The sequence below is a fragment of the Citrus sinensis genome, chromosome 3 (genome assembly GCF_022201045.2).
Source record: "Citrus sinensis cultivar Valencia sweet orange chromosome 3, DVS_A1.0, whole genome shotgun sequence".
Lineage (NCBI taxonomy): Eukaryota > Viridiplantae > Streptophyta > Magnoliopsida > Sapindales > Rutaceae > Citrus > Citrus sinensis.
This window is the reverse complement of record NC_068558.1, coordinates 41,480,552-41,502,495: the sequence shown is the minus strand read 5'-3', so window position 1 is coordinate 41,502,495 and position 21,944 is coordinate 41,480,552. Positions and strand designations below refer to the sequence as shown.

The 21,944-nt window shown below is 36.6% G+C and overlaps 5 protein-coding genes across 8 annotated transcripts; 1 reads left to right on the top strand and 4 right to left on the bottom strand.

Annotated features, from left to right (window-relative positions):
- Positions 1–79: 79 nt before the first annotated feature.
- Positions 80–4,698, bottom strand: LOC102607356 (oleoyl-acyl carrier protein thioesterase 1, chloroplastic). Its single transcript, XM_006479183.3, has 7 exons — positions 3,967–4,698; positions 3,326–3,459; positions 3,101–3,214; positions 1,970–2,065; positions 977–1,064; positions 824–892; positions 80–702 (listed from the first exon to the last, which is right to left on the bottom strand). The coding sequence occupies exons 1-7, from the start codon at positions 4,297–4,299 to the stop codon at positions 424–426; spliced, it is 1,113 nt and encodes a 370-aa protein (XP_006479246.2). The 5' UTR covers positions 4,300–4,698; the 3' UTR covers positions 80–423.
- A 487-nt stretch (positions 4,699–5,185) lies between these two features.
- LOC102607063 (uncharacterized) lies at positions 5,186–9,228 on the bottom strand. Its single transcript, XM_015530599.3, has 2 exons — positions 8,537–9,228; positions 5,186–6,772 (listed from the first exon to the last, which is right to left on the bottom strand). The coding sequence occupies exons 1-2, from the start codon at positions 8,791–8,793 to the stop codon at positions 5,356–5,358; spliced, it is 1,674 nt and encodes a 557-aa protein (XP_015386085.2). The 5' UTR covers positions 8,794–9,228; the 3' UTR covers positions 5,186–5,355.
- Positions 9,229–10,678: 1,450 nt separating this feature from the next.
- LOC102631060 (dolichol-phosphate mannose synthase subunit 3) lies at positions 10,679–13,651 on the bottom strand. 3 transcript variants are annotated; one of them, XM_006479178.3, is made up of 4 exons: positions 13,540–13,651; positions 12,513–12,645; positions 12,243–12,350; positions 10,679–11,278 (listed from the first exon to the last, which is right to left on the bottom strand). In XM_006479178.3, the coding sequence occupies exons 2-4, from the start codon at positions 12,612–12,614 to the stop codon at positions 11,222–11,224; spliced, it is 267 nt and encodes an 88-aa protein (XP_006479241.2). In that variant the 5' UTR covers positions 12,615–12,645; positions 13,540–13,651; the 3' UTR covers positions 10,679–11,221. The 3 variants fall into 3 exon arrangements, with proteins under 3 accessions (XP_006479241.2, XP_006479242.2, XP_006479243.2); XM_006479179.4 differs by having other exon boundaries at positions 12,513–12,664; positions 13,540–13,620; XM_006479180.4 differs by having other exon boundaries at positions 13,544–13,562.
- Positions 13,652–13,733: 82 nt separating this feature from the next.
- On the top strand, positions 13,734–16,966 carry LOC102630761 (FHA domain-containing protein FHA2). Its single transcript, XM_006479177.4, has 3 exons — positions 13,734–14,467; positions 15,275–15,441; positions 16,179–16,966. The coding sequence occupies exons 1-3, from the start codon at positions 13,843–13,845 to the stop codon at positions 16,386–16,388; spliced, it is 1,002 nt and encodes a 333-aa protein (XP_006479240.2). The 5' UTR covers positions 13,734–13,842; the 3' UTR covers positions 16,389–16,966.
- Positions 16,967–17,280: 314 nt separating this feature from the next.
- On the bottom strand, positions 17,281–20,125 carry LOC102630447 (uncharacterized). 2 transcript variants are annotated; one of them, XM_006479176.3, is made up of 4 exons: positions 19,959–20,125; positions 19,753–19,866; positions 18,076–18,180; positions 17,281–17,754 (listed from the first exon to the last, which is right to left on the bottom strand). In XM_006479176.3, the coding sequence occupies exons 1-4, from the start codon at positions 20,059–20,061 to the stop codon at positions 17,495–17,497; spliced, it is 582 nt and encodes a 193-aa protein (XP_006479239.2). In that variant the 5' UTR covers positions 20,062–20,125; the 3' UTR covers positions 17,281–17,494. The 2 variants fall into 2 exon arrangements, with proteins under 2 accessions (XP_006479239.2, XP_024954448.2); XM_025098680.2 differs by lacking the exon at positions 18,076–18,180.
- Between the last annotated feature and the right edge of the window lie 1,819 nt (positions 20,126–21,944).

The following is a 21,944-nucleotide window of genomic DNA, read 5'->3' as shown; positions in this document are numbered from 1 at the left end:
ACATCATACCATTTTTTTTTTTAATTGCAGATAAAACAACCGGAACAAATCTGCTTCATTACATGGAGACAAAGTAAAGTTGCTGAATTACTGCTTTTCTGATTCTGAATCCAAACTGTGTTTTCAAATACCAGTGAGACATATCTCAAAGCTCTAAGATCATGATAATCATGATAAAAAAGCAAACAACAAAGATACAACAACTGATTCTGGGAGTTTGAAGTGACCTACGTATGACCAGAATCAATTACATTCCCTCTTGCTCAATCTATCAATCATCAATCAATAGCTCTTAAGTTACTTGGCAACACAAACCTCACAGCACAAAAATTTGGAGCAAAATCTATAGAGGAAAAGGAAACTAGAGAGAAGAAAACATTTCTGGAACCCAGTGAAATAAGAGAGCAAAACTTAATTATTTCCTTATCTGGCAGGTTTCTTTCTCCACACTGAACGGCCCCGATTTATCTCCGAGCCATCACCTGATAGTCTCAGCAAGTGTAAAAATTGATGATTGTCCTCTTTGTCTCCAGTTATGGCAGGTGAGCCGTTTGTTCCCTGAAGTTTTGAAACTGGTTCTGCATCCTCGAATGGTTCTGCACTTGTTAGGGAATCAACTACATCGTCCTGTTGGCATTCTCGTCTGTAATCTAAGGTGATAGTCTGGAGTTCATGGGTGTCGATGACATCTTGAGGCATGCTCTGTCATGCATAAACAGGAGTTACTCAAGAAAAATTTAAGTGTGGTAGAGATATAACAATTCCAGTTTGGCAAAAATAAGAAAGCCAAGAAGAGCTTCGTTGCCATCCTCATTGTACTAACCTCAAGTAACCAACCAATGTAGGTGACATTGTTAACATGCTGGTTCATGTCCAGATCAGCTCTCCTGGGCTGCAAATTCCAAAGCACACTCAGAAGTGAGAATGTGACAGATATCGAAAGCATTTACATTTAGATGAATTGAATTGTTCTCACAATAAGCCCTAGCCGGGAATACTGAGCAGGATCTTCAAGTTTTGAAATTTTCCTGGAGCTGCTACTATTCTCCTCTGGAAAAGCTAACCTACATATGCCGCAAAAAATATTACAGGAGCAAAATGTCACTTAAAACTGATACTGTGCGAAAGAAGAGAAAGGAGAATATGGGACTTTGGAATTTGGACATTAACAATCTAATTCTATTTGTAAAGCTGAGGATTGTTACTATTTAGCTAATTTCAAATCCAGTAAGGTTGGATGTTTACCATCTTCAGAACTTCCATCGCTGCACATACAAGGAAAAGGATAAAAAGGAATACAGAAATCTTCATAATGCAGCAAATTCCATACTCTAGATAATCCAAGAAACATTACTACATCAAGACATGAAGTCTAATAAGCAGCAAAAAATTAGCAATGGCCACCAGCAAAGAGTGTTTGCCAAACCCCTGCATCCACTCATATATGCGCGTGTGCGCACAGAAGTAGAGGGTGTAGATCATACATTTTAACACACAAAAAGGAAAAATACATGAATAGTTATTCATTTTTAAAAATTGTCAATAACATTTGCACTAAAGTCCTAACAGTGTTTTAGGTCACTTCAACGGGAATCTTCTGTGTTTCAATTAACAAAGAATTAGCCTAAAATTGGCAAATTATCACTGTCTCAATCATTCACTTTCTACTTTGAAACAGTTCTCAATTATTCATCTCAATGGTCGGCACTTCAAACCCAAAGTTTCATTTCAATCTTGTCCAAAACTCCAACATTTAGAAAACTTGCATAGCCTCCCATTTGGACAAATCAAAATATCTGGTATTCAAAATATTCTAATGCGGTCAAGAGTGTATCACTTTATGCATTAGGACTTCAACACTCCATCCAACAATATAGCAGAGTAATTTTCCAAATATGTATCAAATGCAGTCTCCATAAAGATTTAAAAGGTACCAGTTCAAGCCTGGATAAAGGAAAAGGCACACTACCTGAGTTCTCGAGGACAAAAAACTAAATACTCTTCTCGGACATCATCACTAACTTTCTGAAGCCGTCTAGTGTCTTGGTTCATCATCACCCACTTGCTGAAATCATATGATGTAGCAGTGTCAACTTCTAAAATATCATGTCACATCAGGAAATTAAAACATGCATAAAACTTAAATCTGTGAAGTAAAGGGGAGCATATGAAGCAAAACTACAATGAATAAAACTACAATGAATATTTTTTCTCATTCAGACGTTAAAACTACTATAGCCATGTTATCACATATATCTGACTACAGATTGATGACCGCCAAAAGTGACAGTTTTAGCATCCAAGACTATGCTACCCAGAAGAATATGACCCATTTACTGTAACCTTATTTGACTGTTTAAATTGCTAAAAGACTGACTGAAAAGGGTTTAGACCATAAAAGAAAAAGCAACGAAAATGTAGTAATCTTAGAGGCCTCTTTATTCACAAATATGTAGATGACTGATGGCACTTAAACTAGTTCCATTACCTGCAGTTGTATAATCCCCCAAAGATATTTTTTGGATACATCGGTATTACTTTGTAAATATTTTCAAATAACAAAGAATATGCACTGTCCCTTCGTTGAAAATGTAGCAGCATTTAAACATAAAATTGTGGAAACAAGTTAAAATTATGTATGTGATTTCCCTTTCTGTTAATTATAGGAAGTAACAGAAATCTTAACAAGCATTCAAACATATTAATAATTAGTGAAACATCGAGAAGTAATATAACAATAATTATATTAAAAGAAATATAATTGAAAAGAGAGACTTATTATGGCTTATAAATCCTCTGCTAGTATAAGGCGTCAGAAGGGTAAAAGGGGGTTCTCAAAGCCCCTAGCAATGAATTATAGATATCACATTAAAAGGAAAGTCACCAAGAAACTACATATCCTGCAAGATTAGATACTCTTGAAAGTTAATCGAGAAGATGCATACTGCTAATCTGGATGAGGCCAGATTGAATGGGTACATGCATGCACTCAAAGGATGGCTCGGCTAATGAGAAAACAAATGCTCACTCTTTCTATATCTTCTTTTATTTTATTTTGATGAGCAAAGAAAAGAAGAATCAAAGAAAGTTAAAAGTGCACCTCGTTGCTCTTCCAATAACTTCACCAGTGGCATGGTCCTTCAGAATCCAATCACGTCTAGTTCCAATTCTTCCTTCACTTTGGCACCATGTCTCAATTTCAACCACATCACTCCTGTACCATATGCCCACAGTTTTCATTGTCTAAAGAAAATATAAAAAATCGAAAATCGAAAATCGAAAATCTAAAAGTTAGCAATGTCAAGTAAAAGAAAAGCAGACTCACCAAGCAGGGTATTTATATATTTCAATGTGCATGCGGGCCGTCACCCATATAAGATGCAGCTTTCTCATAGTGGTGGTTGTTGCAAATCCATCTGTTGAGAATCCAACACTTTGCGCATGGTTACATCCAACCTCCTACAATACAATTATTCTCCCCATGATGAATCATCAAAACAAATGGAGAGAGAAACTGATATGATTTATTTCATTCCATGCACTAAAATTTTTGTCCAACAAAGACATGGAAACCAAACCAATATGGTGAATTTTATCATCACAACTGCTTATGCTCAATATATCACTTTCTTTTTGATAAATATCACAAACCCCTTTACGCAGAAATTTTGCATAAAGTGTGCAATCATTGAGATAGCCAATAACCAATTGCTAAAACTTCAGGGAGTTTGCCAAATTAGCAGGAACCCTCGTTTACCACAAATCCCAAATAAACCAAATGAAAAATACATGCAAAGACATACTAACACGCAACTCACACCAAACAAATGCGCTGCCACAGTTGGAATACAAATTAATTATTTCTTGAAAGAAAAAAGTACAAAACAAAAATCAAATCAAATAATAATACGAAGTAATGCAGCACGTGCAAATCACGAAAAAAATTGACTTGAAAATTATTAGTACCTGCAAGAGATTAGCAATGGTCTCAACAGTGGCAGTTTTGTTAATTCCAACTTCATAACACCTCACTATAAACTTCTCCTTATACGACAACCCGTCTTCCGTCAAGGTCCCCAGCCGGAGCCGATCCGCCAAGCTGCAAGGCCCGGATTCGAGCCGAGCCGGGCTTCCCTGGTCCGACACAATCGCCTGTACCTGAACGGGAGCTGTGGGTTTGTTCATCGGGCGAGAGCATGGAACGACGGCGTAACGTCGGCGGAAGCGAGGAACTGGGCTGGGTAGGCCCAGGAATCTGCATTGGGCTTGGTCCGTCACATTGCAAAATGGCTTCAGCATTTTCTCTCTCCAAAACTAGATTGTGTTGAGAGAAAAAGCTTTCTTTCTTTCTCTCTGTCTCCGTTTAAAGATGTAAGAGCCTTGTGGTGTGCTCTATTGTGGCTTTTCGGGCGATGGGACCGAGGATGCGATGCGGCAAGGGAATTGACACTGGGTTTCAACTCAAATTACGAGGCTGCCATTTACTTGTTGGCGAGTGGTTAAGGTAGAGACTTCAGAATTGAGACTGGCATCGGGATCGGGGATCGGCAGAGCCAGGCAAAAGTAAGCCACCTGGAAGTGAACGTGTTTTTGTATAGATGCACGTGTTCTTTTGACTTCAGTTCAGTTCCGTGCGTTTCAATAATACCAATGAATATTATACGTATTCAGATTTATTTTGCCAATGAATACGGAAATTGGGTTTTGAAGTAGCCCCCCCCCCCCCCCCCCCCAACAAAAAAAACAAAACAAAAAAGAAAAGGTTTTAGTTACCCTGAAACACTTAAAACACCAATCCTCCATTTTGTTATTGCTTCACTACAACCTGAAATACATCCTGAGCTGAGCTGCTTTTAAGCAATCCTAAAGATTACAACAAATTTAAGAAATTCATAAGAATTTACTAGTGGAAGGGGGATCGAAATGTGCAATGCCTTCCGCAGTTCTATTAGTTTTCCTGAAGTATGGTTGATACTGTTATGCTTAAAATGTTTCTCAAGTTAGATAACACAACCTGTAAGTGTTTTCTTCTTATATCATTTGATGTTTAGCCTTTAAAATATTGACCACCGATGATTCCAAACGGACTCTAAGAGCTATGATGCACCCTAATTCCAACATTATGTGATGCCAAAGTCCGACAATGGCGAACCTATAATACCCACCAAAATTACATGACAATATGGAACTACAATCTCCCGGGCGAATTTTCTTATTCATCTTGAATCGGTCTACACAAAATTACAACAAATTAATTACACTACGTATGAATTCAGGCATAAACTACGCATGCGACTGTAAGTGGGAGAAAAAAAAAAAAAACTATTTAGATCTTGTTGGGATTACGCTCTTCAATCAAAACATCCATCTCGGAGATGAATGAACAGCACTTGGTCGTGGTTTACTAGGTCTTGGCTGCTCTGAGTTGTTCCGCTTCTTCATGATTGAGGAAACTGTGGGGCTGAAGTAGTGATCATTACTCCTTTGAGAAGTTGCCCCTTGTGAGTACATCTTCTTCCCATGGATTAAGCTGCTCTGCTTTTCTGTCAATGTCTGGCGAGGCATACTGTTCCTTTGAACATCACCCCATCTATTGTAACCCACGCAACTTTGGCTTCTTCCCACTTGCTGAAACTTTCCTTCTCTAGGAATTGTATAGTTTCGGCTCTCAGCAGTTTCTGCTGAGTACATTGTTGTCTCCCCTTCACTGCTATAGCCATTGTACATTCCCAAAACTTCTACTGGAGATGAACTTGACTGGACCTCGCTTTGGACACCATTCACAGAACCTGTTGAGGCAATATCAGCATTTTCAGCTTCTGCATTGGGACTGATCAGTCCCCTATCTTTGATTTCGTCCTCTTCTCTTGGTGGACTATCTGGATGAGGTTCATTGTCACAATTATCATCCGAGTTAAGCGACAATCGTTTGAGTGGCTTTAATGAAACCATAGGTTTGGCAACCCTCGGAGGGAAGTTAATATCTAAAAGCTGGATTTGGCTGCTCGCTTTCTTCTGAATAGGTACTGAAGTCAGCTTTGGTGATTCATATATTTCTGGAGTTGGGATTCCCTGCACATGGGTAGCATGTGGATCCATGCTTAGGGTTTCTTCTTCACGAATACTTACCCCAGCAGAACAGCCTGGTCCAGTTTGATCCCTGGCTTTTGAGAATATATTTGATGAAGACGGTGTTCTTTCATTACCGTCATCTGTTGACTTAAATACCTGTCTCATTGTGAATGAAGCACAAGAATGTTCACTCTTCTGGCCTGTGGACATCAATCTAATAATTGGTAGCTTGGGTTTTGTTAGTTCATCAAGGTTGCCTTCCCAGTGCTGATTCAACCAATCACAGATTATGGGTATCGGAATACCAAACTGCATAGAAGAGTCCTTCTTCCATGATGATGAGGAAGACGATGAAGTTGAAGAGGACTTTGTATTAGGCGATGTTGCCAGTTTCATAGGATCACAAATCATGAATGCCAGATTTCCTTGAACATCAAATCCAGCAGATCCAGGACTCCATATTATTCCATCAGTAGATAGTTTTATGAGATTATCTGTAGCTATTGCTACCTTTCCTTCACCAACCATTAATTCTTTTTCCTCCATGTAGCCTAGCAGGTAAACAATGCTTCCCAGATCCAGGTTTGGTTTAGAACATGTCTTCAAGTGATGAGGCTGCTGACCAGGGGCATTTGAGTCGCCATCAGCAGAATCCAAACCAACTATTGTAAGATCTAGGACAGAGCTGGTGATAAAGAACCTGAAACCAGATGAAAGACAAACTAATTCCATTCAGTGGTACACAATATCGGAGAAACAATAAAACATATGAAGCATTGCACTTATCACTATCTCATTCCCTTTAATTTATCCAGCATACCACCGTGAATAAATAATTAAATTCAATGAAGCCAAAGACATCATTCTAGTCAGGGGTTGTGCAGCAAGCGGCTATAAGATGGGAATTTAATACAATTTAGAACAATGATATACAAACAAGAAGTAATCCCAATGGAGAGGCAGAATAAATTGGCCATAGAGGCAAAAACCTTGGAACATCAACCCTGCAAACTGATCAAGAAAATAAATTGAACTCAAAAGCATCTGAATTCTCTTGTCAACTTAGAATATCTACTAGGACTCACCATCGAATATTTAAGAGTCGTTTCCATTTTCAAGTACAAGCAAATGTAATAATAGCAATTAAGAGGACAATTTTCTTTTATGAGAGCTATATTCTTCTTAGCAGAACTGCAGCAGAGGCATAACTTCATAATACAGATAATTGAGACCTCCCAAACTTCTATTAGATTTAAAGTGACTATATTAAACTTACAAGACTAAGGCTCTGTTTGATATAGCTTTACAAATAGAGCTTATTTAAGTAGAGCGTTTGTGATAGAATCTTTTACAAATAGAGCTTTTATCTGAACAATTTTAGTTATTTGGTTGTCAATGACTACTTTTATTAAAAAGTGTAAAATTATTTTAAGAGGTAAGTTTTTCAAAGTTGTGTTATAAGAGAATAAAATAAAATAGTCAGATAAGTAAATGATATTTTAAATATTTTTAACATTTAAAAAGGTGCTTTCCAACCTCTACTCCCAAAAACCCAAAATTTGGGCTTTAAATAGTAGCAAAATAACTTATTTAATCTTCAAAAGCTCTACTAAAAACACAACCAAACAATTACAAAATATTTTGATTAGAGCTTATGGGATTAAATAAGTACTTATGACTATTAAATAAACCCTACTAAACAGGCACTAATTACCAGTGTTCTACAAGTATAACATAGCAGTTAAATGACAGCTGCAACTCCGATAAAGTGAAACATTGTGACAGATAACGCACACATATTGACTCTCTAGGATGCAGCTCTGGGTCATTTATGTTAAACTTTCCATCAAGGGGGCAGCAGATCATCTAAATTTGACTTGTCCCTTGTCCATACCTTAGCGATCAAGTCCGTCGGCAATTTCTACACCATACTTTGCACCACTTAATCATCAATTCAACTGAGAAAGCAAATTCATACAAAAATATCATGAATTATTGATTCTTTCATGCAATAATTACCCATCCACAGATGGTTGAATTTATCCTCTTGGATCACAAACTTCTCAGTAAGTGTGGTATCTGTATGTATTCACATTCATATTTATCATGCGTATCACTGATACTCTAGTGCCAAAAAACCACAAAATGCCACAAAGTATCAAGATTATGTTCATAAGCATGGTAAATCAGAACCAAGATTGCCTTAAAAAAGAAAGAACTGAGAAATTGAAAAGGGTGCTTTAAATTTTATACATATTGGCAAATAATAAATTTACAATTCTATTAAGGCAGCACAATTTCAACTAAAAACAACTCTCACCTAATTTTCATTCACTACGGCCCCACAAGTTTTTTCATTTTTCCACTAAAACCGAAAAAGATAAATTATTCCAACAAACATACAAAAATAAACACATCTTAAAAGAAAAATAAAAATAAATAAAAAAAGGAAAGAATTGAAAACCTGTGAGGAACGAGAGCTGCAGCGACGCCGTTTTGGAGTCGGATCTCGGCAGTCTCCGCAGCAGCAACAGACGGAAGATTCACATGAGTGGTCAAAAGAAGATTCCGGTGGATCAAGAAACCGGTACCGGAAACCGCACTTGCGGCAACGGAGATTCTGGCCATCGCCAGACCCTTGCCAGAGAAAATGGCGGCTTTCATTCTCTCAGTTTTGGAGACCCCCTTGCAGAAACACCACGACTCTCTCAACACTCCCATTTTTGAAAAAAAACAAAGCTTTTTGCGTGTTCTTCTTCTTGTCGAGTGTTGAAAAGAATTCCTGTTAAGTTCTGTTTTTATGGTTATAGAGATGGATCTGAGCGCGGCATTTCAGTTTGTGTGTGAGAAAGAGAGAAGAGAGAGACGGAGACTGTGAGTTCAGACTTCGGACAAGAGCGACGAGACGGTCGTGAAATGAGTAAAGGGGTGTGCGTTTTTGAGCTGGAAATATTATTAATGGCAATGGGCTTCAATTAATATTTAAAAATAAGAATTTTTTTTTTCGAAAAAGAAAAAGAAAAAGAAAAGAAATGTTCTCTCTCTCTCTCTCTCTTTTTCCTTTTTTTATTTTTATTTTTAATTTACTTGTCTGTGTCTTCTTCTTCTTCGCATTACTATTGTGTAAGAAAGAGAGATGCCTGGCGTGTTACCCTATCCAAAAATAGAAAAATGCAACGCCAATTTTTACTGCAAATCATTCATAACAATATTATATTGTTACCTTCTTTGACAATACTTTTTCAATGAATCATTTTTCTTATTAAAAATTAAATTTTTGGTAAAACAAAAAAAAAATATTTAGAAATTTATAAGCTAACATCAAACAATTCTTAAAATATTATGAAGATGGTAATTGTTTTATCATAGGATAAAGTCTATTTGTTAATTTTTTTAATTGTTTATTGATTATAATAAACGTAAAAGTGAAATTGACATAGGAGTTTTAGAGTAAATATAAACGAAGGTGAAAACAACTTTTAAAATTCTTTTAAAAGCCATAATAGCGGAACGGGTTTATGAACCGTGAATAGTCATATAATCATATGCAGAATTAGTTGGAATAATTGATTACCATATGATCTTCTAACTTCAAATTAAAGTGTATGATTTATCATTGCGTGCTTTGCTGGTACAGAAACATCGAGCATCAATGAAGTTACATTTTGATTAAAGAATCATGATGATTAAATCATATCTCTATAAATAAATGCATCATCAACCAAATGGGACCAATTGCACTATGCTCTTGTCACTTCAAAAGAAGTTCAGCAGAATTTTTCAATCGCTGCTTTGGGCCATTTGATTTTGATTTGAAATAAACTATCCAAATCATCATTGGACCCTGGAGACGTAGTGTGGATAGAAATTTCAATAATGATAGCTTTTTTTTTTTTTTTTTTTCCTTTTTATAGATAAATTGCGCTTTAAAATATTCAAAATAAATTTCCTTCAAGGAATCCAAAAACGATTTATAAAACCCACTTTTTTTAAGAAAAATGAAAATTATTTGCACCCGTTAAAATGTAGAAGCATTTCATTGTTTGGCAATGAGAAATTGTGTGTGTGTGTGTGTGTGCATATATATGTGCGCTAATTTACTTGGTTCAAGATCTTTCATCTTAGCAAGAAAATGCAAAAAGGTGGGATTTTCTTTTCTTCTTTTTTAACGCATACATAAGTAAATAAATATTCAGAGGACAAAATCATGTGATACAATAATTGCATGCAAATGTTAGGTTGACTGAATTTTATAAAAATAAAATTTCATACAGTTTTATTAAATAAGTGCTTCCGGCAAGCATTCCTTTAAATTTATCCTTATTAGGATGGGTCGATGACACTGATTCCCTGTCATGTAACATACATGATGCAAACTGATGGTGATAAATTACCACAGAGGGTCACATGTATGCGGCCAAATAATGTTGAGACTCTAAAGAATTGATTGATAGTGACGTTTAGATCGGAATACAAAAAGACATATTTCACTTAACCCATGATCCAACTTTAAGGGACATCCTAATTCCACAAATTTGCAGATAAACAATGAAAAAACGACAACAATCGGCCTGAGCTGACGAGAAAAATTTGAACACTTTGATCATCAACCAACTTTTCACATATTGACTAATATGCTGCTTATGGTACATCCAGTCTCTTAAACACTCACGAAAATTGAAATGGTGTTTGAAATATAAATAAAAGCCACTCAATTTCAACCAAAAAAGTCAGTAACCATCTCAACAGTCGGTCACCACAGTACAAGTTCATCACTATTTAGTACCCCCCCCCCCCCTCCCCCCCCCAAAAAAAAACAAATGTAAATGCAATAGCAATCTGCATGGACACTGCAAAAGCAATAAATGGGAAAATTTCTTTATGTTTGCTCCTTTAGTCCCTGAATACGTATACCAATTTTTTTTTTCCAATATCCATCTTCGCAATGGCTATGAATTCATGTCAACATAAGAAGAAAAACAGAGATCCCCAAAGATTAATTGCTTAAAAAGTTGTTTCAAGTGGAAACACCTACATTGAAAATTGTGAATCCAGAGCACCATCCAACCGGCTGATCAAGCAAAGTTCATGAGATTTCACACCCAGCAAGAGTCCTGTCACTCAAAAACTGAGAACCATGTGTAGTCCATTACTCAGAAACATCAATCCCTTTTCGCTCCAGGTACTCCTTTGCCTCTTTTATGTCCTAAAAAACAAAATTTTACAAATTCATTAAGCACATGAATAAATCAAATCTTGATCATAGGTATTACAAAACTCGGAAGACCGCATTAACTTCCGACTAAAGGTTTTGGAGAACACAAGCAAATCTCTAAAAGCCAAATTAATAATATCAACTATTGCTAGATCTATAGGCTTTGAAATTGTTGTAAAAACAAAACTAAAGTCTGGTTGCTTTATTTATTGAAATGGGATCAAAGAATACCAGACCTTCTCCAAATTCACTAGCCTTTCTATCAATATGGTCAAAATCACTTAAAATACTCTTTCTAATGAAAGAGTCCACAATTTACTGCATTTAACATTTTTTTTTTCATCCAAAATTCCCTTCCCAATGCCTGCACTGGGTTTGGAACTGGGAATGCTTCAGATCCTACAAAAAAATATCAGATATAATATCAAAAGTAGGTCAACCTCAAGGATTTGAATATCCAATCTTTTGGTTGGAAACCAAGGCCAATGTCATTGAATCCACCCATTAGTGTTCACTGCATATAACATTTGTCACAAGTAAACTCTAAATCTCTAACAAACTTTTACGTCCACCATTTTCTTATTCAGAAATAATCAATTATTATTTATATAAGAGAATCTAAACTTGAGCCTCATTCTAATAGTTGAGAAATTTAAGTAACCAATGAATTTCAAAATGCCTATGGCCTATTTAACAATACTGATCGCTATTTCATAAAAGTAGTAACATTAGCAGGGTCAAAGGTTCAATCCCATTGCATATTTAATCACACACACCAATTCAAAAATAAATAAATAAATCAACATTATGACTGACTCCCTTCACCCATTGAACAAATTTTGTTTTGAAAGTTAAACAACTTTATGATCAAGCAAAAGCTCGGCATCCACTTGTAAAAGACACTTGACATGAGTAGCCTCATCCCAGCATGACAAGAACATGCAAAGTAAAGTACCTGCTGCAACAATAGTGCTTCTTGTGGACATGTTGGAAAATACATCAGACCAATTCCAACCATCAATAAACCATAGCATCCCAGAGACACAATAAAATAGATAGGCAGCTGGCAAAAAAGTAACAAAAGGGTAAGGTGGCTCAAATCAAATTAAAAAAAAAAAAAATTACATGCACAAGCACAAATTTATGTTATGCATATTTTTATATGCTGATACGCAAATGCATACATACAAACAAAACAAGAACTTAAGAAATGTAAACTACTCACCAACCCTGTATGGCTACGTGGGATGACAGATGTCTGCAAGAGACCAAACCAGAGTGCAGTTATGGCCACCAAGAGAGTCAAGATCTTTACAACATGCTTCATCGAATTTGAAATGAAAAACACCTCCAGAATCCTGATTATGTTTCAAAGAACTAACATTTAGGATTTTCATTAGTGAGACCTGATAGTAAAACTGTAACATTACCAGCTAATACTTGCACCCGATATTGGAAAAGTGGTATAAAAGCAGGGAAAGTATCAAAGACTCAAGCACCAACAGTAACCCACATGCATCCAACCACAAATGTGAATGTGCACCAATGCACCTCAGTTACACCATTCAAAAAAGAATCATTTGATTACACAACCCTCATCATTATGCGGATAAAAGCATATAGAATGAGATAGACTTTCTGAAGAACAAGCCAGTAACTGTGATTATATCCCCAAAATAAAAACTTAGAGAATATCAAACATCTTCAAAAGTTGATTGATGAAGAATACATCAACACCGAATTTCAGTATGCCACTCTAAATGATAATCTACCATCAGAAGAGATAGATCATTAATATTTCATTAATTCATTAGGAATGAAATTCAAAGCCCTTGCGCAATATCTCAATCATCATCTGGCAGTTTAAATGCAATTTAACATCAAATCGATCTAAAGCTGCAGTCAAAACAATGTGAAATGGAGAAAAACAGATAATATGACAAATAGTGCATAATGAAGAAAACAAATAGTATCACAAATAGTGCATAATATAAAATCATATAGACTCTGCCATCAGAAGGGATCGTCAACTTAAATTTTTTTTCACAGACCCGTTGGTTTGATTTTATAGAGTTACAGGACTCAAAGCCCTTGCGCAATGTCCCACGCATCATCTGGCAGTCGAAATTACTCATTCAATTACAATAAATAACAAAAAAATTCAAATTTCATAAATCAGATCACATATTTATACATCTTTCACGTCTATTAATGATAATAATAAAAAGATTTAGGGTTTATGGAGTACTCACTGACTTCGTATATATCGCCGGTGGTACGGACCTCCAAAATCAAAAATCAATAGAAACTAGTCAAACTACTAATAAAATGACTAATTTAACTTTGTTAGGAACACGAAATGACATAAATATCCTCCATTTGAACGGCGGATTGTGTGGACAAAATTGTCAGATCTTCAATTCCCTGCGGATACAAGATTAATCCTGCATCCAAACACACCTGTTACTCCCGGAAACGAAAAAAAACACTCTCCGATTTCCTCCCGTCACAGTTTCTCTCTCTTGGCGACACTGAATCCCAATTCTCTCTCTAGAATGGGCACAATCAGCGGAAACGACGTCGAAGCGGGCTTCGCAAAGCTGCAAGGCGAGGATTTCGAGTACTACATGCAAACGTACTCCATAATCCTGGGACGAAACTCGAAAAAATCAACCGTGGACGTTGACCTATCAAGCCTGGGCGGCGGCATGAACATTTCCCGCCACCACGCCCGCATCTTCTACGACTTCACTCGCCGCCGTTTCGCCCTCGAAGTGCTCGGCAAAAACGGGTGCTTCGTCGAAGGTGTCCTCCACCTGCCGGGAAACCCTCCGGTCAAATTAGATTCGCAAGATTTGTTGCAAATTGGGGACAAAGAGTTTTATTTTCTGCTGCCTGTGAGGAGTATTTTGGGGGGCCCAGTAGGGCCGAGGCATTACGTCGGGTCGTCGGCAGTGGTTCCGCATTACGGTTATGGTGGGGCCGAGACGGGGAGGATGGTGGGCCCGGTGTCTGTTGCATCGGGGGCGGGGAAGAAAGGGAGAGGGAGAGAGTATTATGAGGAGGAGTATGAGGAGGAAGAAGAGGGGCTTAGTGGGAAGAAGCTCAGGAGAGATGGAGGAGGCTTTGAGGGCTACGGTAGCGGTTCTGGTGGCAAGTCTGGATTGACCGGAGCAATGAGTTAGTATTTTTTTTTTTTAATGAAATTTTTATCTTTCAATTCTATGTTGTTTCTACTTGGTGGTGTGATTTAAAATTTTAGAGTTATGGCGTGCCATGGTGCCATTTGTTGCATTAGGATCATTATTAATTGTGCGTTTGATGAAGTTTGCAACTTTTTGAAACTTTTGTTCTAGATTCATGCATTCTACCTTGATTTCGTGATTGCTGTTTGGCATACCTGCATCTGGCATCATTGAAAGTGCTCAGTGTTTATGCATAAAAGTCCTTGGTAAATTGTTTCCTGAGCGTTATGCTTAGAGTTCCAGTTTTTGTTATAAACTAAGTTCTTATGCTATTAGCTTCTTCAGAACCGTAACCAAACCTATGCCCAAACCAAACTGGCAGTATTTTTACTTGATATTACCTATTTGTTATTTTATGCCACAAAGTACAATGCCACAGTACTTGTAGTAGCTAAGAGTAGAGTTTGTTGTCTGGCCTTCATATCGGGTTTCAGAAGTTCTCTTCCATTCTTGGTAACCTCATCTTGTATGCGATATTTGGAAGTTAGTCAATTTGGATTATGATTGTTCTAGTTTATTTGTTTTCATGAATTCAAGGAAGTTTCGTTCTTTCCATTGAGTATTCTTTTGTCCTACTAATTTTTGCAATGGCTTAATTTTGTTTGATGAGTTTGCTATGGAGAAGGTACTTTTGCTTGAAATACTAATCTGCAATTTTTATCATTTTCCAGTACGTCTATGTATTTTTCAAGTAATGTGTGGGGTCTAATAAAATGCTTCCTCCTTGTTATATCATGTCCAGTTCCTGCAGAGAAGAAGGGAGAGGGAAGATCAAGGGTTGATCGTGAATCTGACAATCAGCAACTGCTGCAGTTGGAAGAAAAGGATGTCGTATCATCTGTAGCTACTGTGCTTTCAGATCTTTGTGGTCCTGGAGAATGGATGCCTATGGAGAAACTATATACTGAGGTTAGAGTTTTTTTCATTATGTTGGTTTGGGTCCATTAACTGTTAATCAATATGTAGGTGATGTTAATGGTCTTGATTGCACCATTCTGCATTATCTGCATGTTATGTTGTTCAGTTGTTGAAATATCTTTTTTGTTTGCTGAATGTCTGGAACCTGTAAACAGTTGTTAGTATTATAAACCTGATGTTTTCTTGGATGCCGCTTTCAACAAATTTTGCTAGCATCACTTCTTTCTGATGTGCACATTACCAGTATCTATTTCCCCACTATCTATGGTTAATGCTGGAAGCTGGGTTGCCAATCGTAATTGCTTTCGCCCTACCTTTGAAACTTTTTATTATTAAACAGTTTGAAAATCGGGCTTTTAAACTCTGATTTCATATGATTTTAAGGGGAAATATATCACAGGTTTGGGGCCAGTGGGCTTCTGCATTCATGCGTTTAGCGAACATTCAGTTTCTCGAGTGAGTACTTTCTAATGTAGTAGTGTGCTTTGATTTCAAAAGCATCTATCACCTTGTAGGACTGACAATATAGCATCAAATGTATGCTATTCTCTATCTTGTTTTTAGTTCTACAATTCCTAGTTGTCCAATGCTTGATTTTGCTGGTCGTTTCTTTTTTCTATTCCAAACCCCTCTGCCTGCCCCCAACACAAACACAATTGTCTCTCTTTTCTTGGTGTACTACTATTCTATGATGTTTGAACATCGGGAGTTTTATTTCTCTTATGCAGTTGGTGGAGCAGTATGGTGATGTCTGGCATCACAGTCGAGTGAGGAGATATCTCACAGCTGACGAATGGCCTGGTCCTGAATCCAAAGAAAAACCATGGTATGGCTTGCTAATGTTACTGAGAAAATACCCAGAACACTTTGTGATCAACACAAGGTCCAAGGGACGGGTAACGCTGGAGTTTGTGTCCCTGGTCTCTCTGCTTTCATAACATCACGAAGCATCAAGGAGTTCTTCCATTGAACTAGTCATCTGAGATGTGATGAAGTGGAAACATGGCATTTTTTTTAAATTTTTTTTTTGAGAAGGGTAGATCTTTATTATGATAAGTGTGTGGATTGTGATTCAATGCCAGCGTGTGATCTTTGGACTGCTGGTTGAAAACAAGATCTGAATTATGTTGTTGTCATTTATGCTTTTCTTTTGACATGATTTCCTTGTAAATGATGTATATTAGTAATGGGGACCTGTCTACCTTACAGATTCTGTAACATACGCACCCAATGCATGCACCACACCTGTCCTGCATATGGAGAAAAAGCGTGCAATTGTTTTTGTTTGGTAGCTAGCTAACCAATCAGGAGCTGGCTAAGTTGGATCTGTATGTTACAGAATCTGTAACTTAGCCAGCTCCTAGTAATGGAAGTAGCAACCCGAGAAGGAATTCCCACTTCCTTTATCTTTTCTCCTCCTTTGTGTCTGGGAAGACTGCAGTTGTCATTCAAAACTCTTCGTCTGGTCATTGGGTGCAGAAAATAATAAGAATAATAATAATCTGCCTGTACAGAATGATTTCATTGCCTCATCTCACCAGTCAATCTAGTCTTTACATAATTACATGCCAATATCGATAGTTTGCAAACGGGTTGCTATAATTGATCCATTAATTAATGTAGCTTCTTACTAGAAGCACAACCTCTTGCAAAGAGAAATTGGCTCCATGAATTGCCAACACCAGCATATTATATAATGGTACTAATAATACTAGTATTTCAATTTCAATACTGATGACCACCTAGGACGTGATTACCAAATATAAAAGCATTATGTAATCTTTTATCATGAAATATCCTTTTTGTGGAATTGAACAAAGAGGCAAGCAATCACCCTGCAATCTCTTTTTCGATTATCTTCCAATTTCTCATGGAATCCTCCTGGTGCAAAATATCAGCAGAGCCACAGAGGGGCAACCAAAACAACGTCCCCATCAAACTTAAAAGGTCACACCATTTGAACAAAAAAGGAGTGCCCAGAAACATTGTTTAGGTAGATATGAAAACTCTACTAAAAAACTCTACATGAAAAGAAACACATGCATCAAGATTCTTCTTTTCTTAGTTTCCCAAGTGCCTGCTGTGTTTGTGCATACAGTTTTTGCTCCCTAGCTTTTTTTTCAGCAAGTGCCTCCTCATCAAGTACTTGAATAGGAGACCACTCTGGCAACTTCAACCAATCACCATCTTTATGAGATTCTCTGAAGTTCCTTATTATCGGTGCTAGTCTGAGAGTAGCATAATCCACGGTTGTTCCGACAACAGCAAAGATGACTGAGTAACGCAGTGCACCACGCTGACCACCTAAAAGCCAATGAAAAAAAATACTTACATCCACTGAAGATTGAAGGAATGTTGGCAATCTCGGAGGAGGAATGGTACAAGATAACAAAAAATCTTTGCCTCTACTGTGCCAATTTCAGATTGAATTCTAGGTATGACCCTGATGTGGCTTAGCCAAATTTATGATGCTCAGTACAAAAGAAAGTTACTCAAAGCAGATGCCTTACTAGCCTGATTGGTATGGTTCTTGTAGAGATTAAGCAAGCTTACACTTCCAAAAATAGTTTTGGCCTAGAAACACATGCATGCAGAGACAGACGAGAGAGAATCACAATACTTTACCCTGAAGACGCCCAAGAAGAGCACCACTGCCAAAGCCCGCAATTGCAGAATTTACTAGATCATCAGGTCCAGTTTTCCGACTGACTCTTACAAATTCACGTGCCCCTGTCCAATCAAAGAAACAAATTTCTAATCTGAACAAATCTCTGTGAATGAAATATTCTCGTCCAACCAAATTTTGCGATCATTTGTTAGCAATTCCCTACTTATTACCAATAAGAAATTTTCATGACCAACCAAAAATCTGAAGAGATTCCATACATGAAGGTAAAACATTGTCAGTAACTAAATTTTCTAACTCTCAACTGAAACCACTTGAAGCCAAAGGTGCTGCATTTTCCTTTGGCAGCACCTTTGGCACGACTACATCAATGGCCTCAGCAGAAAGGCCTTAACTGATCCTTATTGGAGATAACCAGACAACAAAAACCCCAAATGCAACTGCGTAAGTAGGAAATCCCACATAAGAAGAGTTTTAGGGTTCAAGGTGGTGTCCAACTCAAATATGTATGGTCCCAGTACGAGGACTCCAACTTGTCAGTGCACTAACAAACACATAACTTTAGTTCCAAAGCTGGTTATACAACACCATGCAAATCTTTTCAGTGAGAAAGGATGAATTCACTAAACAACCTTGCATGGAGCACCAAGATTCTTCAACCTATTTCCCGCAAAGTGTCTATGGCACTAGGATAACAAATCATGGATTGCATACCAAGTCATTGAACTGGGGTATACTAAAACCCATCTTAGGAAGCAGGCTTATAGGCTCTACGGGAAGTAAACTAGAGTGGGTCAGGAAATTCTAGAAGCAGGTCGTTCGAGTCCATCTAAAAGTGAGATGGAGATAAATAAGATAGAGATAAAAATTGCAACTTCATCCAAATCTTAAGTAATAAGGTTGACCAAGAAGAGTTTGATTTGAATTTCATGCTATCTGCAGAACACTATAAATAAAGGGTCTCTGTTAATCAAAGGGGACAAAATAAAACACTCATATCAAAGAGCAGTCTCATTGTACATTTTTCTAAATAGTAATTGCTCTATTTTCCGCCCATGAACGTAGGTCAGGTGTTGAACCACAAAAATTCATGTGTCGTTTATATTTATATAGTCTCACACACACTTATTTCCTACTTGACCAGAAATCTGTGTCAGCAATATGAGTTATCATCACAACAGATGACATATGAGTAACCGTGTCACCCAAGCCTTCTTATAACATGTTCTTCGATAATCTTAACTTTTTACCGATCCTCCTCAATGCCTCTCAAGTGTATCTGCATTTCAGCATTTTAAAAACACTTCCCTCCGGAGACACAAATATATCAGGTACTTTGGATACTCTTTAGTCTACAGGATATACAAAAAGCAAATGATTATATATGATTTGTCTCACTAAGTATTGATACTGTAGTTTCAAACTCAAGAAGTGGTCATGAACTTATGATCCAAGTACTAACACATATATAACCAAGCATGCTCTCACTACTATTACAAAAGTTATAACATATTTCACAAGATTGCTGGGGTAACTCGATTTCATGGAACATCAGAACATTCTTAACAAAATGCTTATACTGATGGAGAAACAAAAGATCGCAATTCAGTAAATCAGTCAACGATAACAACTACAACTAAAGAATCTGAGAATCAAAATAAAAGAAAAGAACAAACCGCAATAGCAAGCAGTGACAATGGATAAGTTAGTGGCATAAGTAGCTGAAATATTAGCAAGCCCGTGTACTTTCCGGTGCTTTGATAACAACCCAGATACTCCACCAACAAGACCTGCCCAGTAACAAAACAGTAAGGGTGGACATCATTCAAAAGAAACAAAAATTTAAAAGTAATTTTTTTCTTTCGTTTCAATGAAGTGCTACCTGCGAGGATAGCGGGAACGATGATGCGCTCCTTCCGCCCGTCAGATGATGATGATGCTGATGGGGCGTCCCCTTCAAGTTTCTTTGAATCGCCTTGAGACATTTGATATGCTCTCTTCTCTTTGTTTATGTTTGTGTCAATTCAATCTCCGAACTCCGAATCACACGACACAACTAACAAACGGTGCTGGGTCGGCCGAATGTTATGTGGGTCCATCATTCTTGGCGTTCAGTACTACCCAATTCTATTGGGCTTAAATACGGCCCAATTATATTTAAAGAGTCATGCTTTTCTAATTTAAAAAATTGAAATTTTAACATAAATTATAATTTATTATGAATCTTGGCAGTAACAATAATAGATATTTAAATTTTAAAAAATGGTAACATTTAATGATTTTATATTTATCATTTGATTTTACAAGATCAATGGATGAGAATTTGTGTTAAAATTCTAAGTAAAAAATATTTAGGTTAAAAGTAATCCCGCCCATTTTTAATTTCTTATTTAATTATCATGTTCCAAAAATTGTTGTGAAGTTTGAGGATTTTTTTTTTTAATCAATAGGCATTTAACTTAGTGGGAGAACAATTGTTCGAACTCCATAAAAATAATTATGAGGAGTTTAATTTTCTTCCTTAATTATGAAATAATTGGATAGAAGCAATATATCTCCTATGTAATATGAGTTATAATATGAGCAAAAGATTTTTTTTATTTTTTATTTATCTTTTATCATATCTTCTCTATATATTGAAATCATGTGCTTGTAACTAATGGGCATTTGGCCTAAGTAGAGACAATTTTCTCCCTCGAAAAATGTGAGTAAAGTAAATAACTCTCAAATATTATGTCATGAGTGAAGTAAATAACCCTAAAAAATATAGAGACAATCTTTTCTCTCATGAAATACGAGTAAAGTAGACAATCTTTGAATATTACTCGAATATTATTGAGTGGAGACAATCTTCTCCCTCACAAAATGTGAGTAGAATAGACAGCCCTTAAATAATATAATTGAGTGAAAATAATATTTTTTCTCACAAACTGTGAGTGACCCTCTAATATTAGAGAGGGTTTTAAAGTGGAGATCTTCACAAAATGTGAGTAAAATAGACAGCCCTTAAATAATATAATTGAGTAAAAATAATATTTTTTTCTCACAAAATGTGAGTGACCCTCTAATATTAGAGAGGGTTTTAAAGTGGAGACAATTTTCTCATCACGACACCTGAAGTAGAAAACCCCTTAATATTAGATGAGGTTTTAAAATGATTTAAAAATCTAGATAGTATTTTAGAAGATCAATGTTTGTAACACGAGAAGTCCTAATTATATAAAAATGCTTTAAAAATCTTGGCAATGCTTCAGAAAATCAATGTACACGACACGAGGGGTCTCAGTTATATAAAAATGGTTTAAAAATCTAAGCAGTGCTTTAGAAAATCAATGTACACTACACGAGGGATCCCAATTGTACAATTTGATTATAAATACCAATTGTTATCTCCGATAATATTTGAGGGTTTAAAAATGGTTTAAATCATTTTCTAGGAGAATATAGTTGATCTAAAGACTAACCACCTGGCTCTAGAGAGTAATTCAACGTTATGGATTTAAGTACGTTTCCGCCACTTGGGCTTGTAGACCAGTGGTGAACCATTGCCTTCAAAGTTAAGCATGACTATGAGGGCAATGGTTCGAGTCCCCACGGACTCAACCTCCCTCAATTAAATATAATTGTGTGGAGAGTACTTACAACGTCTTTCTCCATTGCGAAATACGAGTGGAGTAGAGACATCCCTCCTCCGTGAGGGGTATTTGACTGGGCATGTGTTTCATAGACTAAAAATGTAATAATGTAAGTCTCTTGTATATATATCTTATTGTAAATATCAGTGTAATGACCTGCTGTCATAACAATTATATATATCTTTGTGTAATACAGTAACCTAATGCTTAATCAGTTAAAAAAAGAAAAGTAT

Coding starts and splice junctions, on each gene's coding strand:
- LOC102607063 (XM_015530599.3), bottom strand. CDS start 8,793: ATGGGAGTGTTGAGAGAGTCGTGGTGTTTCTGCAAGGGGGTCTCCAAA. Junction 6,773..8,536: donor GCAGCTCTCGTTCCTCACAG/GTTTTCAATTCT, acceptor ATCTGGTTTCAG/GTTCTTTATCACCAGCTCTG.
- LOC102631060 (XM_006479178.3), bottom strand. CDS start 12,614: ATGAAGCATGTTGTAAAGATCTTGACTCTCTTGGTGGCCATAACTGCA. Junction 12,351..12,512: donor CACGTAGCCATACAGGGTTG/GTGAGTAGTTTA, acceptor CTTTTTTGCCAG/CTGCCTATCTATTTTATTGT. Junction 11,279..12,242: donor AAGCACTATTGTTGCAGCAG/GTACTTTACTTT, acceptor TTTGTTTTTTAG/GACATAAAAGAGGCAAAGGA.
- LOC102630447 (XM_006479176.3), bottom strand. CDS start 20,061: ATGTCTCAAGGCGATTCAAAGAAACTTGAAGGGGACGCCCCATCAGCA. Junction 19,867..19,958: donor CGTTCCCGCTATCCTCGCAG/GTAGCACTTCAT, acceptor GTTACTGGGCAG/GTCTTGTTGGTGGAGTATCT. Junction 18,181..19,752: donor TGTCACTGCTTGCTATTGCG/GTTTGTTCTTTT, acceptor TTGATTGGACAG/GGGCACGTGAATTTGTAAGA.
- LOC102630761 (XM_006479177.4), top strand. CDS start 13,843: ATGGGCACAATCAGCGGAAACGACGTCGAAGCGGGCTTCGCAAAGCTG. Junction 14,468..15,274: donor TGGATTGACCGGAGCAATGA/GTTAGTATTTTT, acceptor TATCATGTCCAG/TTCCTGCAGAGAAGAAGGGA. Junction 15,442..16,178: donor TGGAGAAACTATATACTGAG/GTTAGAGTTTTT, acceptor TCTCTTATGCAG/TTGGTGGAGCAGTATGGTGA.
- LOC102607356 (XM_006479183.3), bottom strand. CDS start 4,299: ATGCTGAAGCCATTTTGCAATGTGACGGACCAAGCCCAATGCAGATTC. Junction 3,215..3,325: donor ATATATAAATACCCTGCTTG/GTGAGTCTGCTT, acceptor CATATGGTACAG/GAGTGATGTGGTTGAAATTG. Junction 703..823: donor ACATTGGTTGGTTACTTGAG/GTTAGTACAATG, acceptor TATGCATGACAG/AGCATGCCTCAAGATGTCAT.